Source organism: Monodon monoceros, unplaced genomic scaffold (genome assembly GCF_005190385.1).
Source record: "Monodon monoceros isolate NGI ecotype Baffin Bay Population unplaced genomic scaffold, NGI_Narwhal_1 Super_Scaffold_1, whole genome shotgun sequence".
Classification (NCBI taxonomy): domain Eukaryota; kingdom Metazoa; phylum Chordata; class Mammalia; order Artiodactyla; family Monodontidae; genus Monodon; species Monodon monoceros.
Genome location: NW_021703765.1, coordinates 52,709,585 through 52,726,304, shown reverse-complemented (window position 1 = coordinate 52,726,304; position 16,720 = coordinate 52,709,585). Strand labels below are relative to the sequence as shown.

General features: G+C 44.4%; 1 protein-coding gene across 1 annotated transcript in view; it reads left to right on the top strand.

The window, feature by feature from the left end:
- The window catches only part of MYOM1 (myomesin 1), a 143,520-nt gene extending 133,452 nt beyond the window's left edge, over positions 1 to 10,068 (top strand). The window contains exons 34-38 of the mRNA XM_029226169.1: positions 1,777 to 1,940; positions 4,108 to 4,144; positions 4,368 to 4,390; positions 6,406 to 6,461; positions 9,270 to 10,068. Coding sequence (XP_029082002.1) covers positions 1,777 to 1,940; positions 4,108 to 4,144; positions 4,368 to 4,390; positions 6,406 to 6,461; positions 9,270 to 9,563 — 574 coding nt within the window. The 3' untranslated portion in view covers positions 9,564 to 10,068. The remainder of the gene's footprint in view (positions 1 to 1,776; positions 1,941 to 4,107; positions 4,145 to 4,367; positions 4,391 to 6,405; positions 6,462 to 9,269) is intronic.
- Positions 10,069 to 16,720: the final 6,652 nt, after the last annotated feature.

The following is a 16,720-nucleotide window of genomic DNA, read 5'->3' as shown; positions in this document are numbered from 1 at the left end:
ATTCTAGGAAATTCCTCCGTGACATCTAGGACATTCTAATATATCCCTCTGAAGAATGAGACGATAAATTAATTGAATCATCAATCAAAAGGCTTTACATCATCTCTAAAAGAATACATGTTCAAAAAAATTAGAACATTGTGTTTTGAGGAAACTGCTCCCAGAGTAGCAAGACATAAACTTTGTTTGGTCTAGTCAGCTAAATGTGTGTTTTGTGTGCACACACATGTGTGCCTGTTAAAGGTTCAGGAACCAAGGACTGGTTGTCTTCCCTGTCTTTATGTAAGTATGTGGTGTGATGAGGAAAAAAACCTTGAAACAGGTTTGGATCTTCACTTGGCTCCTGTCTTCCCTTGGATCTTAGACAAGTCATCTAATTTTCTGAATCCCAGGTTTCTCTCATATAAAATAGGAGCAATAATACCTGTTCTAGCTCATAACACTGATGGACCCAATGAGGGAATGAATGGCATTTTGTGAACCGTGAAGTGCTTTACAAACCTAGCACCTATTAAGGTACTATTATGCATATTAGCTAGAGATTAAAGAACTCAGACAGACTTACCATTAGCAAAGCTGAGAACTATCTGTCTTTCTAACTCTCTAAGACATATACTATATTGCTCAGGCTAACGTCTATGTGTACAGATGGGTTCCTTTACCCTACACTTTATGGCATTTTAATTTTAATATCTTTTAAAGAATGTAGTATATAAGAAAAATGCTGAATATTTATTTGAAGTCTGAAATTTTTTTGGTGGAGATTTTTTGGTTTTTATTTTTTTAAGTTCATTTTGTTTATTACAACCACAAACATAATACATGTTTTAGAAAATATATTTAATATCATATTACAAATTAGAAAGAGTTTATACTATGGTATCATCCATGGTTTTCCTAGCCATAGTATGAACATTTTGGGATACTTCCTTCCGGTCTTTTCTCTATGCATAATTGTTACCATAATAAAGTAGTTTTGTATACTGCTTTTTTTTTCTTACTTCCTCACGTTTACAAACTCTTCATAGAGTTTATTTTAACATCATTGAGAGTACACTACCTCTGCCTTCCTCTTACTTCATCTGTAACGGTAGCATTTCTAGACTGTCAGATGAAAGGGTTCTATTTGCTTTTATTCTCTTGTAAAGAATACAATGCATGGGTATGCTCGTGACCTACTATAGAATATGGGGAAACTCACATCCAGGGTCAGAGAAAGTGCCTCATTCATTCTGACAGCAACTCTGCTTTTCATTTATTCTTGGCTGTACTACCGAGTGCACATTTACGTTTGTTTTAAATAGCTTTGTAACCATGTGTGTCAATAGATGTCAGCCACAGATGAACCTCTTTAGGTCTGTTTTTAACTAGCCTGTAAAATCCCATTTATAGCCACGGACCATCTGCATGAAATATGCAGTAATATAATATGGACTTTGGCCTTCTCACTTTAAAGATTCCCTTAGTCCTACAAATAAACCTGAGTGGAAACAAAGATAATTAATACCCCTGAGAAGTATTGGTGCTGCAATCTGGGCCCCAGACTGCTGTTGGGAGTGAAATATGCAGACTGCCAGACCCCCACCCCAGGCCTTGGAATCCACGCTCTGTGATTCAGGGCCCATAATTTCTCTGAAGCAGAAGAACATATGCCGATCCCATGTTATTTCAAAGCCTGTACAACTTTATGGTAAGACCTCCAGTAAGAAGAGACAAAGTAAAGATAAGCTCTGGATGAAAGCCAATGATTACGATGTTTTCTTTTGATAAAAACAGCGGGACTGCTATTAAGTACACAGACAGAGTTAAGAGTGGGGTCACCGGGGAGCAGATCTGGCTGCAGATCAACGAGCCCACTCCGAATGACAAAGGGAAATACGTGATGGAGCTCTTTGACGGCAAAACTGGACACCAGAAGACAGTGGATCTTTCTGGACAAGGTAAACGGATCATCTGCAGGTTGGAACCTACTGTGGAGATGAGGGCATTTTAAAAAGAATGAAGTGTGATAAGAGGGCATTACGCTTGACTATTGGAAGACGATGGGAGATTTTAATAAAGCAGTTTAAATTCAGCCACCGTGGTAGAAGCAAAAATTCAATGAGTGGAGAATCAGTAAAAAGTAAAGTGGAGACAGTGAACGTGGAGAGAAAGCGCTGCTCTTCCAAGATGCTTACAGAGAAGGGCAGGTTGATTTACAATCAATTGAGCAAGAACAAACACTGAAAAAGGATCATTTTATGGTGACTGAAAAGCGAGCATGTTCATAGAGTCCAAGAAATCAGTTGATTTGGAAGGATTGGAGATGTGAATGATGGGGAATAATTGATGTCTCAGGGTTCTGAAGAACAGAAGCTTGGAGTTGCGGGGCAGAGGTGAACGCAATGGCTTTGGGAAGGAGCAGGGATACCTTTTCTTCAGAAACCAGAAAGGAGTAAATGTGAATAAGCAAAGATAAATATTGAGGGCAACAGAGGGAAGTTAGAAAAGTGGCCTCAGATTTCTCAGCCTTTTGGGAGAATGAGGGGCTCTGGAAAGAATAGGGACATGGAAAAGAAAGTAATGAGATGCAGAAGGCAGTTTTCCATCTAAGAACAGACAGGAAAGGTGATATGCAGCTATTAATTAGAATTTTAAAAGTTAAAAAATGTACAATCACAAATAAAAAGTTAAAAACCCTGTGCCATTTCTCCCTCTTCTGGTACTTTGCTCATCTTACTCTTTCCTAAAGAAAGAAGGAGTTTGTATGAAGTTACCAAAGGAGACTGTGGGCTGACTTTTCCTCTACGGCTTCGTATATTGAAATGCAATGACTCTTCATGTTTTCATCCTCAGAGTAGATTCACAACTTAGAGAGCAGCCTTTCAACCCTGCCCCGGGTTGTTTTGGGCTGAGTACCCCTCCCCTCACCCCCACCCACCCTTTATGACTGGAAAGGCTCCCTGAAGGATCTCTGTGGGGATGAGCAGTTCCCCAGGGACTTGGTCCCCCGGCCACGCTGTGCCCAAGTCACAGCCTGCAGAGATTGTGATGGGGAATTGCTTCTGCGATCCATCTGACACTTGGAGACACAATAGAAAAGGGAGACAAGAAGTGGGCAGATACATTCAAAACTTATTTAAAATTTGCTTTTACTCTCTGCTCACCGAAGCTCATTTAACTACCCCGCTCTCAAATCCCCCTTAAGCAAAAGGCCCTGGATTGTCTGACCAGCGTTGCCACTGGCACCAAACACACTGGCCCAGCCGTGCCCATCTCCTTCTAGTGTGGCATGAGCAGGAAAAGCAGCCCTAACTAGCCTGCCTTAGCCCAGCTGGTCTAGAGGCTTTAAGCCTGGCTTTACGCTTATTTTTCCCTTCTGTAAAGAAGAGAGCAAACTAGTATTATGGACATATTTTCTAGACATAAAATGTTGTGATTCCCAGACCACAGAGGAGCTTAAAGACCAGATGAGAGAAATTTAAAAGTGAAGCTTTATGGCCTGAAGTCTTCCAAGTGCCTTACTCGCAGGCTCGGAAAAAAAATAATTATCTTAGAGCTCCATAGCTCTCATTTCCTTGTCTCCCTGTCTTATTTTTTGTCCCCTGCACGGTGTACAAGCATCGCTTCAGGCCCGCACTGGCCCGCACTGTGATCGTAGTAATTCCTCGTGCCCTTTACCGCAAACGCACGGGCAGGACCACAGAACTGTCCAGCTAGGAGGCTGTGACGTGCGGGATGATTTAATGAGAGAAAAGCTTTTCTGATGCTCAGGATGCTTAATAGACAGCCAGTCAGTTTTTGAAACACCTTTCTTTCCATTTCATCTTCGGCAGAGCAAATCTTTCCCTTTCTATTTGGAGGGTTGAAGGCTTCTCACTGAATTGAGAGCTTCTAAAATCCACTATTTCATGCTTTCTGCCTAGAAAGTGTTTGCTTCTCTTGTTAAGCCCATCAAGTTGTAGAGGGACCGCTCGGGCGCAGCCTCATTCAAAGCCAGCTGAATTTTGTCTGGACCGCTTACACTGCCCTGCACTGGTCTATTAAAGGTTGTGAGCTTTAATAGACCCCTGTGTGTGGCCAGTTCTGGGAGAGAAAATTCTAACTTCTCTTTTTTGTCTCTTCAAGCGTACGACGAAGCCTTTGATGAATTCCAGAGATTAAAGTAAGTCCCTCTTTCCCAGCGTGGCACTCTTGTCTCTGATGCGCGCTGCTCCCCATTGGCTGTCAGAGGGTCTTTCATTCGGGCAAGCGCAGTCTGAGCAGCATTTCCTGCCACTTTGTTGAGCAACAAAAACATGAAATGCAGTCGAGGTTGGCTACTTTGAAGTAACACTAAAACAAAATCCTTCTTTGTTTGTGTGTTTGTTTGTTTCTCTCAACCACAGACAAGCTGCCATCGTGGAGAAAAGTAAGTAAACCCCTTCGTGTTTATTCCTGCTGTGGTTTCAAAATACAACTTTTGTTTTTCTGTTATGACTGCAGATGTAGGAGAGTGGAAGCATTTTTTTTTCCTTTTCTTTCATTTCTCTCTATATATTTTAAATCTTAGGTGTTCTGCATGTGTTTTCATTTAGTCTCTTCAGTAAGAATGTCTGTGAAAAGAAGGTCTCAGGTTACACTGTGAGAATGGCACCCAGCCTTGACTTGAAACACCTCTAGGCTGCAAATCACACAGTAGGATTTTAATCGCTTGCAGCAGGCGCCATGTGTCAGAAAAATGTATATATGTTAAAGAGAAGAAAAAATAGGAAACTTTGTAGGTTTGGTATCAGGTGAATCGCTATAGCTGGTCCCCCAGCAAGGAGTCCCATTTTCCTGAGGGGCCAAATAAGGCTGAGTGACCCTGACCCAGCAGTCAAGCCTGTGTCTCTAAAACTGTGCTGACTCCTGACCTCTCTCAACCGTGCTTCACACAGAAATTTCTAGAACTCAGTCTACAGGATCCCAGGAGTCACAGACGAATCATCGTGATAACTCAGGTTCTTTCTCAGCGTGGGAGCAGAACCTGAAAACCGTTGAGGGTTAAAGTTGTAGGGTTGGCCCTGAGCTGGGTGGAGGGGAACCAGGAGGAAGAGTGAGAAGTGGAGTTGTCCACCTGTCAGTGGCTCCTGGTCGCTCAGAAGGGAACTTTTTACCTTTGACCTGCAAGGCCTTCCTCCCTCCTTCCCCCTCCTTCCTCCCTCCCGCTCCTGCCTGGGGCTTGTGAGGCCGAGGCCAGCACCAGGCACAACGGGAGAGTGTCAGAGCCAGACCCAGGCCTCGCCCGTTCTTGAACTCTCTTGTGGACAAGGAGCCTGACCCTCCCTCTGCTTCATATGCTCCTTCTAGAGGTCTCTGGACCACAGCAGCTCAGAGCCGGAAGAGACCTGAGAGCCCTTCTAGCTCCATGTTCTTAAACATTTTCATAGAACACTTAGTTCAAACAAAATCTTCCCAATATATAAAATAGGTAAGAGCTGAATTATCTTCGGTGGAGTCAGGATGAATCCCAGCGATGCCACGGAGCAGAGTTTAGAAGCTTCATGTCCATGGGTTTAACGCAAGCCCCCCGCCCCACCGATGAGGACACTGAGGTCCACACAGCGACGTGACTCACCTAATACCACACGGCAGGTGGTGCAGGGGGCCAGGTGATGGGCTGGGCCCACAAGTGGTGTAAGGGCAACGGAGTCAGCAGGAGAAGGCAGTTAAGACTCATTCAAAGATTTGGCCTGACTTACTGGAGAAGGGATTGTATTGATAGAAATAAGGATGTAGAGTCACACATTCATTGAAGTAGGCTAAAAATGAGAGGGTGGTGGCTACTGCGTTAGTGTTGACTGAATGACAGAAAGGTGTCCTTCCCTCGGGCCGAGGCAGTCACACCCACAGCACAAGGCTTGCGGGAGAGGGGGGGTGTCAGCCCTGGATTTCAGCACCCTTCCCACCCCCTGTCCCCTCAGCCATAGACAGGAGCTCTGCAGAGCATCTCAAGAACTCCCGGGAGATGAGGAAGGGGAACTCTCTAGGGAAGGCCCCAAGGAAAGCCCACATCTTCTCCAGCCTCCAGATCTCCCTGGCACACAGCCTCCGGTTACGCAACCTTTTCGAATCAGAGAGAAGCCCATGAAAGAGGCCAAGATCTGCTCTGCCTCCAGGAGAGCCAGGGCTGAGAATAGCCGGGAAAGTTACAGAGCAGATCTCGATACAACAAAGTGACCTCCAGTTGATATTTCAGGTACAGATAGAGACACCCGTGTGTGAAGAAGAAGAACATTCAGAATTACTGGATCATTTTCTTATTTTGCATATTGAAAGCAGGCATAAAATAACTGCAAGGAGAGGGAAACTAAACGGGAAAATGACTTCCGCTGGGAGGCTTTGTGCGTGTGATTGCTGGCGCTCATCGTTTCAGTGATTAACCAGAAATGCCTGTGCTTGCAGATCGCGCCCGGGTAGTGGGAGGTCTCCCCGATGTGGTCACCATCCAGGAGGGCAAGGTAAGCATGGAGCACTCCTGTCCCCAATTCTTCCACGCTAGGAAGGGGTTCCAGTGCCCCAGACTTTGTTCCTTCGTTTAAGATGCATCCTACCATCTCCATCATATGCCACGGCTGCTACGCCTGACTCCAGAATAGCCACAAACAAGGTTCAAAATGCAGTCGGCTTTCCACTCAGCTTGATGTTTTGTAGGTCAAGCATCAGGATGCACGTTTGTCTGATGTGGGTATATGTAGACCTCTTAGTCTCTTTCCAGAAGTGATTTCCCTTTAACATCAGGAGAAGCAGAAAATGTTCAGTCATAACTATGTGATGAACATAATTGAAGAAGCAACCTGTCACACTAGTAGAAAATGGGCTGACCTATGAGATTCCTCACCTTTGGAGGGAAACGTGCTGCTCTGTGAATTTCTACAGGCCCCTTCTCAGCTGAAAACTGATTTATTTCCATTTGGTTTTAAGCTGGTATTTCTTGGATCCATAAGAATCTCTCTGAAGAGCAGTGAACGTAATTTCTAACCTGGATTCACTTTCTTCATCCCTGTGTTTCATTAAAACAAATGTAATATGCCAATCACAGGAGGAGGGGTGTTTGTAGTGGAACAACATCTTTTCCCACCTCCAAAGGGCAATGAAGACGTATGATGGGTGACTGGGACTATGATGATGAACAGGGCACAACTAAGGCTTTAATGAGAGGTCAGTTCATCCAGCTATGTTTCTTCATGCCTGGAAAATAGGACCACAGTTGACTTTAAGCTCAACTGCTGCAGGGTTGCTTTTGTTTTGAAACTCTATTTTCCATTTTCTTCACCTAATGAGGTTCACAATATTCAACTCACTGGGTGGTAGTGAGAATTAAGAGAGAGAATGTATGTGAAAGCATCCCGTGATCTATAACTCAAATATATAGTACAGGTAAGAGTTTTCCTGGACACCTAAGGTGCATGGGAGTTTTGTTTAGTTTTGATAAAAGTTTTAATATGCACGAAATCACAGTTTCCCGGAACATACACGTGGTCTGCTTGGATAAATTCAATGTCGATAGTTTGACTCATATTTTTCTTGCTGAAATGTGTTTGCAGAATAATTCAGTCAGAAGTGCTAATTAATCATGGGAAGAAAACAAATTTCTTAATATCTACCCAATTCTAAATAATACTCTTACAGAAGAGGTAACAAGTGATCATATAAGGTCCTTCTAGATAGAAGGCTGTCCTTTTCCCTGTATATGGTGAGCCCTAGCTCTTTTCCTTATAATTTCTGGACTTCGGTAAGAAAAAAAATGCAAGAATGGAATTTAAAATGTGAAGTAAATTTAACATCTTTGGTCATCAGGAAAATGCAAATTAAAACCACAATGAAATATCATGACACACCTATCAGAATTGCTAAAATAAAAAGACAGTGACAACAACAAATGCTGATGAAGATGCAGAGAGACTGCATCAGTCCTGCATTGCTGGTGGAAATGTAGACCAAAATTATACAGCTACTTGGGAAAACAGTTTGGCAATCTCTTAAACAAATGAAATATACATTTACCATATGACCCAGCAGTTGTACTCCTGGGCATTTATCTCAGAGAAATTAAAACTTATGTTCACATAAAAATCTGTACACAAATGTTCATAGCAGCTTTATTCATAATAGCCCCACACTGGAAACAGCCCAGATGACCCTTACAGGTATATACATACCATGGCACACTTCTCAGCAATAGAAAGGGACAAACTATTGATACCTGCAATAACTTGGATGAATCTGCAAGGAATTATGCTCAGTGTAAAAGGCACTCTCAAAACGTTACATTACTGTATGATGCTATTTATATAATGCTTTGGAAATTATAAAGTTTTAGAAATGGAAAACAGATTAGTGGTTGCCAGGAGTTAGGAACAGCTTGGGAGGGAGAAGTGGGTGTGGTTATAAAGGGACAGCAGGAGGGATCCTTGTGGGGATGGAAAGGTTCTGTATCTTGACTGAGGTTGTGGATACGTGAACCTAGACAGGTGATAGAATTGAATAGAACTAAACACACACAAATACAAGAAAAACTGGGGAAATCTGTTATATCAATGTCAGTGTACTGGTTGTGATATTATACCGTAGTTTTGTAAAATGTTACTATTGGGGGAAACTGGGTAAAGAATATACAAAATCTATTATTTCTTATACATATATGAATCTATGATTATCTAAAAAATATTTCAACAAAAATATAAAGTAAAATTATAGGCCTAAACATTGATCTTTTAAAATAAGAAGGTTTCAGCACAGTTGGTAATATAATAAAATATTAGGAACTACGAATACATTCTGGCAGGGCACCTCTGCAACTGCAACAGCTCGAGTGGGTTTGTGGGGAGAAATAAAATGAGGAAGATGGGATATGAAAATGAGTCACATTATCTGAAGCAGCTGTTAGGATTCTGCTGCTGGGCCCAGTGACACAAACGAAATGCAAAAGCAAGCAGGTGGAGATCATGGCAACGAGGAGATTTCTCTACTGAGACAGAGTCCAAAACGCCACATTAGAGCAAAAAGGCATCTGTGTGTTTATGGGAACTGGAAGCAAATGCCTTTGTGGGGCTTTGATGATAAATGTGCCCAAAGCCAGAAAGCCAAGGCCCCAAAGAAACCTACTCAGGTGTGATTTCAAACTGTAACTCACACAGGTACACACAGCCCGGCCCGGGAGGTTTAGGTTTATCCTCCATCTGGTCAGGCCGACCCCCAGAAGGACGCTTCAAGTTGGATCGTTAATCTGATACATCTCCTCCCCTCTCATGAAACCTGTTTTCCAGGCGCTTAACCTCACCTGCATAGTGTGGGGAGACCCGACTCCGGAGGTTTCCTGGCTGAAGAACGAGAAGCTCTTGGCCTCGGACGAGCACTGCAACCTCAGGTTCGAGGCCGGCAAGACCGCCTACTTCACCATCAGCGGGGTCAGAACGTCCGACTCGGGCAAGTATGGGCTGGTCGTGAAGAACAAGTACGGCTCGGAGACCAGCGACTTCACCGTCAGCGTGTTCATCCCGGAGGAGGAGGCGAGGAAGGTCGCCGAGGAGCGCCCGAAGGGCAACAAGAAGACCAAGTGACCGGAGGGCGAGTGGGCCGAGGGGGACGAGCCACCCCACACTGCCTCGGGCTACGTGTGTGCGAAGGGTTCGAGCTGAGCGCGAGGAAGTCTCCGTGCTTCCTACTCCGTGCTTTAGGGGTCGGGGGGATTGTCAAATCTTTATTCATATAAGAAAGCACCAACTAACGACATTTTAATCGTTTTTCTTTACCTACAAATTGTGTTAAGAAAATAACATTGGTAGCGCAAATATTAGGAAACAGTTTTAAGGCAAAGAGCAGGGTAAAGTCAGAGGACCGTTGAACGGGGGCCGGAGACACGTGCTGTGGAGCTGTCTGGACCCGCCAGCCTCTCAGCAGTCAGTTCTCCTGGTTCGCAGTGAGGCGGCAGCGTCCAGTCAGACGAGACAAGCTATTAAGTCAGCCAGCCTGTGTTGTGTGTTGTAACAAGAGCCATGTGCGTTCTGTGGGCAGCCTGGTGATTTGGAAGCTCTCGGTCCTAATAAACAGTTCACACCCCTCTGCTCCCCCGTCAGTGCTTCTCTCCTTCTTACTGGTTTAGCTGCCCAGCTGGGTGGCCTTCGCTGGGTGACCTTTCTGGCCTCTTCTTGTAACACGTCTTCTGAATTTTAAATTCCTTTTGGTTGAAGCAGTGCCTTCACAACACAATCACATAAGGCATCCCAGGTCGGTTGAAGTTCAGAGGTGTGAACTTGCTCCGTCACTGTGCATCTGGTAGCTCACCAGGCGATCTGTCAGGTCTCTTCCATTGTTAAGATACCCGGAGTCACCGAATGTAACGTGTCAACAGAGGATAATAAGATGGCGTGGGGCGTCTAGCACCAGAATTGGCGACTAAGGCCACATCTGAGAATAAAAGGCACTACAGGATGGTCACTCTAAGTTCAGAGAACTGCCAGGTCTGGGGCCTGCCCCTTGCGGCAGCATTTCTGCTTGAGGGAATTTGGGCCTTCCCCATCCCTACCCCTAACCCCCAACCACCACACACACACACACACACACACACACACACACACACACACACACAACACAGGAGGAAAAGAGTAACTGTGAAAGCCACCCCTGCCTTCGTCCTGTCAAGGGTCAGGGATGGGACGACAGAATCCCTCACAGTTTGGAGGGGCACCTACACATCCTCTCCTTTGCAAAGACCAGGACTGCAACTTGCCTCTCACCTGACTGTAGCCCCCACTATCACCCTGACGCCAACCACCGGCAGGAGTGAGCTGCTGCCCTCCCACTGTCAGACACGGCAGGTGGATGTTTCCCGGGGTCCCCTGGACCCTGCAGAAAGTGCCAGCCTGAGCAGGCTGACCTTCTCCTCCCAGGACAAGTGGACCCAGAAGGAAAGTGTTTAATTATCTAAAACATTACAAGTACATAAAAATCAAATATGCACAGACTCCATAATGCAAAAATACTCATTTTACCTAGATGTAGCCCCTAGAGCCTAAGACTGGAGTTCTAATACCCATGCCAGAACGAGAGGCATGGATTCGGATCGTTTGCGATGGGGAAGTGCACACCAAGACCTCAGCACAGCACTGGGCTGCACAAAAGGTGGTTTAGACAAAAAAAAAACAAAACAAGGATAGTAAAAATATCACCAGCTGACATGGAGAAGCTCTACTGAAGCTCGCCATCTGCCTGGGAGTGGTTCTGGGGAGAAAAACAAAGTTAACGGGTTCCTCAAGCCAGTACTGCACATCCGTGGGGTCCACATTTACAACAAGCACCACATGGTATAGGTATCCCAAGCCAAGAGTTCCCATAAAAATGACCAGTGTCTGGGCCCCAGAGAAGCAAATGTAAAACGACACTACAAGAAACTTCTGTGTCTGCCCACAAAGGATTGCTGTTATGGAAATTATCCTCCCACCATAAACAACTAGAAAACCAGGCACAATATATGTGGAAAAAAACTGTTTGGGGCGTTGGCTAGTGAACATGCAGGGCTGTGATGCCCCAGAGAAAGGGAAACAGTAACGAAAGACCTGTGATTTCTCCAACTTGGTGCCTGGACAGAGTGTTCAGGCTGCAGTCCAGCCAGGGGGACCAAGAGAGAACCTGTCAGTCTCACTGAGTTGAGGAGTTAGAGACTGAAGTTCAAGAAGGCTGAAGTGGCTGGGATTCATAGGAAAGGACAATGGAGGGAAGAGTTGCACAGAGAGGAGCCACAACTACTGAGCCCACGTGCTGCAACTACTGAAGCCTGCGCGCCTAGAGCCTGTGCTCTGGGAAGAGTTGCACAGAGAGGAGCACGGGCTGCAGCAGACAGGTCTCTGGCTGAGCGCTGCTCTGTGAGTGCGGGAGAACCCTGGGAGGTGGGGGGACAAGGAGTCCTGGGAGCTCACACAGACTGGGAGCAGTTCTCCTCCCCACCAGCCGGAATGAAAATGTTCAATGTAATACATGGAATATTGGGTAGAGGCTTCAGAAGTTGCTCACCTTAGTAGTGGGGCTAAATTAACTCTAACTGAAAGCTGCCCTGGACACACCCTCACAAAGCTTGAAAGCAGGCCTCCAGAGGATCAAATATCTATGGTCACCTAATAGTGTGTCAGGACAAAGTGCAGCACACTTTAAATGAATGCATCATCCAGCAGTGTGAAATTCATAACAGCTGGCATCCAATCAAAATTAACAGGTGTGCAAAGAAGCAAGAAAACATGATTGATAACCAGGAGAAAAGTACATTAAAGATAAGTTCTGTGGATGTAATGTACAGCATGTAAATATTATTACAATAGTTAATAATACTGTACTGCATATTTACAAGTTCCTAAGAGAGTAGATGGTAAAAGTTCTCATCACAAGAAAAAGAAATTTGTAACTATGTGAGGTGTTGTTAACTAAACTTATTGTGGTAATCATTTCACAATATATACATATGTCAAATCATCATGTTGTATACCTAAAACTAATACAATGTTATATGTCCATACATCTCAATAAAACTGGGAAAACTATTTTATACACAAGTTTTATGGAAGTATCAAGAATAATTCATTATTAATTTAATACAATTTGAGCAGATAATGAAAATTCAAAATAATTTTTAGTCATTTTTAACACAGTGCAATCCCAACAGCAAATGTAATCATAATTTCAATAAAAGATGCTTGAAATATGATGAGCTATGTGTATATAAGTTATTTGTTGGTAGCTTATAGGTATGTAACTTGAAATGGCATTGCTATAGTTTTATGATCATTAATCTAAGTTAGCAGAAGTCCACAATCTAATAAAATGATACATGAGGAAAAAAAGTATATTAATAAAAACAAAGCTAGAAATGACAGAGATGATTGAATTAGCAGACATGGACCTTAAAACATCTGTTATAACTATATTCTATATTTTCAAGAAGCCAGAGGAAATACTGAATATGTTAAGTAGAGACATGGAAGAATACCAAGGCATATCACAATGAATTTGCTGAAAAACATTGGTAAAGAGAAAATCTTAAAAGCAGCCAGAGGGAAAAAGACAAATTATGTAGAGGAACAAAAGCGAGACCAACGCAAGACTTCTCATGAGAAGCTATAAAAGCCAGAGGACCATGGAGTGAGATCTTTAAAGTGCCAAGTAAAAAGCAAACCAAAAACTCTCAACCTAGCATTCTCTACCAACTGAAAATATTATTTAAAAATTAAGGCAAGGACTTCCCTGGTGGCGCAGTGGTTAAGACTCCGCCTACCAATGCAGGAGACACGGGTTCGAGCCCTGGTCCGGGAAGATCCCACGTGCCGCGGAGCAACGAAGCCCACGCACCACAGTGACTGAGCCTGTGCTCTAGAGCCTGCGAGCCACAACTACTGAGCCCACGTGCTGCAACTACTGAAGCTTGCGCGCCTAGAGCCCGTGCTCTACAACAAGAGAAGCCACCACAATGAAAAGCCTGTGCACCGCAACAAAGAGTAGCCCCCGCTGGACACAACCAGAGAAAACCCGTGCGCAGCAACGAATACCCAACACAGCCAAATATAAATAAATAAATTTATTTTTAAAAAAATTAAGGCAAAATACTTTACAGTATCTGTCAAACTAAAGCGGAGAGGTCCGCCACCAGCAGATCTGCACTGTAAGAAATGTTCAAGGAAGTTCTTCGGACAGAAGGCAAGTGGCATCAGATGGAAATTCAGATCAACAAAGAATGAAACGTAGCGGAAGTGGCAAATACGTGGGCAAATATGAAGTACATTTTTCTCATTTGTATTTTCTTCTTGCTCCTAATGCACCTCTGCCAGAGGCACCCTGGCCCGGCCTGGTACCCAGCACCTGTACTCCCTCCACCCGGACCCTGGCCAGCCCTAGGGTTCCCAGGCCTCAGCATCAGTACCATCAGAGGCGCTGCTTAGGGATAGATGCAGTCCCGCCAGGATAATGTGCCAACCCTTCATCCCTCTAGTCTCAGGAAGTCCAACCTTACCCAGGGCTGGACCACTGAGGAGGCTCCTGCAGTGTCTGCATGAGAGCAGCGGCCGAGGAGATGAGGGTGCACTGACCAGAGAGACGTTTCGGAGGTAAATGGGCAGGGCTGGGGTGGAATTGCTCAGGAGGACTCACCTACCTACCCTCTGCCCTGAGTAGCTGGATGGGTGGTGTGTCCTCTGAAAGGGGAGCAGCCCAGAGATAGAAGGAGCCATGTGAGGCGGGGTGGGGGTGGGGGGAGGGTTGCATTACGGCAAAATTGTGAGTTTCCTAAAAGCTCGGGTAGGGTAAGGAATTACTGCTTTTAGAAGATATTAGGTACAAAAAGCCTTGACTGAAAGAGAAGGAAGCAGTATGAGATGAATGACCAGAAAGCAGCTGAGAATGATGCTTAAATGATTACTGGGCTTGCATTCTCAGAACAAATAAAAGAAAGAGTGTGAGTTAAAGTACTGGGAACTGTGAATCCTTATACTGTACGTTAAAACAAAACAAAAACTTTCCCATCTTTGTGGTGCATCGATATATCTACCTCAGGAAAGCAAATCTTGTACAATAGAGGAATTACACTCCCGTTGAATCATAGAATCAGGAATTTTCTTTACTGTTTTGGCAGTTACAGGAACTATGTAGCATTTGTGTTGCAAAGTATCATTGCATTGTTATTGCTCAAACAGTATGTTCTTGTTACTTCTAAGTATCCACCGCTATCAAGTGAAAAAAAAAAGATTTATGGATTAATAGTACCACTGGCGCCATCTCAAACTGTTTATTATGTCCAGCTCTGTGGCCCAGCTCTCTTACCCACAGCAAGACGTTTAGATAAAATACACAGATTTTATGGAAGATTACATGCTTGAAATACAATGACTATAATGTCATGTCGTCAGGTGTTTGCCTTTTGACCTCTACCTCAGGGCTTTAGAGATGAAGTTATGTAAGAAAAGTCTTAGATGATTTAATACGCTTCTGAAGAATCAACTGATATATGTACATGAAAATCTCAAAAAATTTACATGAAAGTTTCCAAAATGACCTAGCTCATAGTTATTAAGATCTAAGTGATTTTTCACACTATTTCTTTACATACTTTATTGCAGTCTAGTGGCAATAGACTACTACTATTGTCTTATTATTAGAGATAATAAGACAACACTTGTGACAAAGCTCATTCATGTTCTGGGGGCACCCAGAGACAGTACACACGCCCTGCTGTCCCCAATAAAGGGCAAATTTCTACATTCTGGAAAAGGTATGGAGCAACACACAACCAAGTTGCATTTAAAACACTTTGGCAACAAAATACGCCCTGCTTTGAATAAATCATGAAAGTAGCTTTCCCCTCCCCTGGTCTCAAGTTTCTGTGGTTTCCTCCTTCCCTCTCCTCCCTATTTGAAGAAGGGTGGAGGGCATAACCTATAGGAACAGGACTACAGCCTGAAGGGTGCCATGATATCACAGGAAAGCCTCCTATCCTGCCTGCCCTGACCTAGTTCTAAGCTGGGTGAGAAGGTGGCACCGCTGACACCTCATCCCTGGGACTGGTCAGAGGGAAGAGCTTCCTTTCAGAGACCAGGAGCCCTATCCCAGAATCACAGTGTTTTCTTATGTAGATTCTATTTTGATTGCTCCTGAGTTGATCTCGATGATCCAAACACACCTGGCCCACAGCTGCCCACAGAAGCCTCCAGGCCAGCTTCAGCACATAGACTAACGACCCCACTCCACTGCCCTCTGCTCTTCACAGCCTCATATTCCTGCTGCAACGTTCCAGCCAGGCCTCAGGACCCCCTCTGCTCTCAGACTGCTTCAGCACAGACCCCACCAGCTGGTGAGCTTCCCCACCATCCAGTCCCCACTCCCCAGAACGTCACGGGAAAAGTGCCCCTTCCTCTGTACCACAAACCAGGACCACATTCCCAAGAGGATCTTTTTAGTTCACTGAGAAGAAAACTGTGCAGAGAGAGGAGAGATCAACTCCTTGCTGGGGCAGAATCTTAGGAGGAAGTTTCAGCCGTGTTGACATAAAGATAAGAATGATGAAAATGAAAAAAAAAAAGGTTTTCTTCTCGAAACTGGAAGCGAAGGCAATTACCTCTATCTTATACTAATAAAAATGCAAGACACTGCCTTTTCTGCTCATTCACTCATCCAACAAGTATCGACTTAGCAAAGGTCTGGATCAGACCCTCCTCCTCACAGCCCCCTCCCCCCCTCCCCCCCCTCCCCCGCCCCGCGCCAGCGTCCAGGCTGCCCCTCAGCCTTTGAATCCCCTGCCTTCTCTCCAGGTTCATGTTGATGTAAATGGAAAATCACAGGCAGCTTTGGCCTCTGCACGGGCACTCCCGGAAGTCACAGAATTAAACTGGGGTGAGAATTGGGTTTTTTTCTGTCTCCCTGGATGGAGGGTGAGGTCAAGATGGGAGCTGTGTAGGTGGCTGGGAGGGGAGGGGAGAGAAGGCAGAAGGAGAGGGAATTCTTATGAGTTTGTGTGCATAACTTCATATCTATAAAGAATTAGACTATTTTGTGTAAACGTTTTTCGATGGACTTTTTCTCCACTTTACATCTCCTCAGGCTTTTAATATTACTTTTGTTTCTTATCTAGGCCACATTATGCTTGTTAACATTTCAAAAAAATTGCTGTGCTCTCCTAATGCTGTATTAAAGGAGGTCATTGCCTTAAAATACAAGGCACCAAAGAAAGATAAAAGCTGTAAGT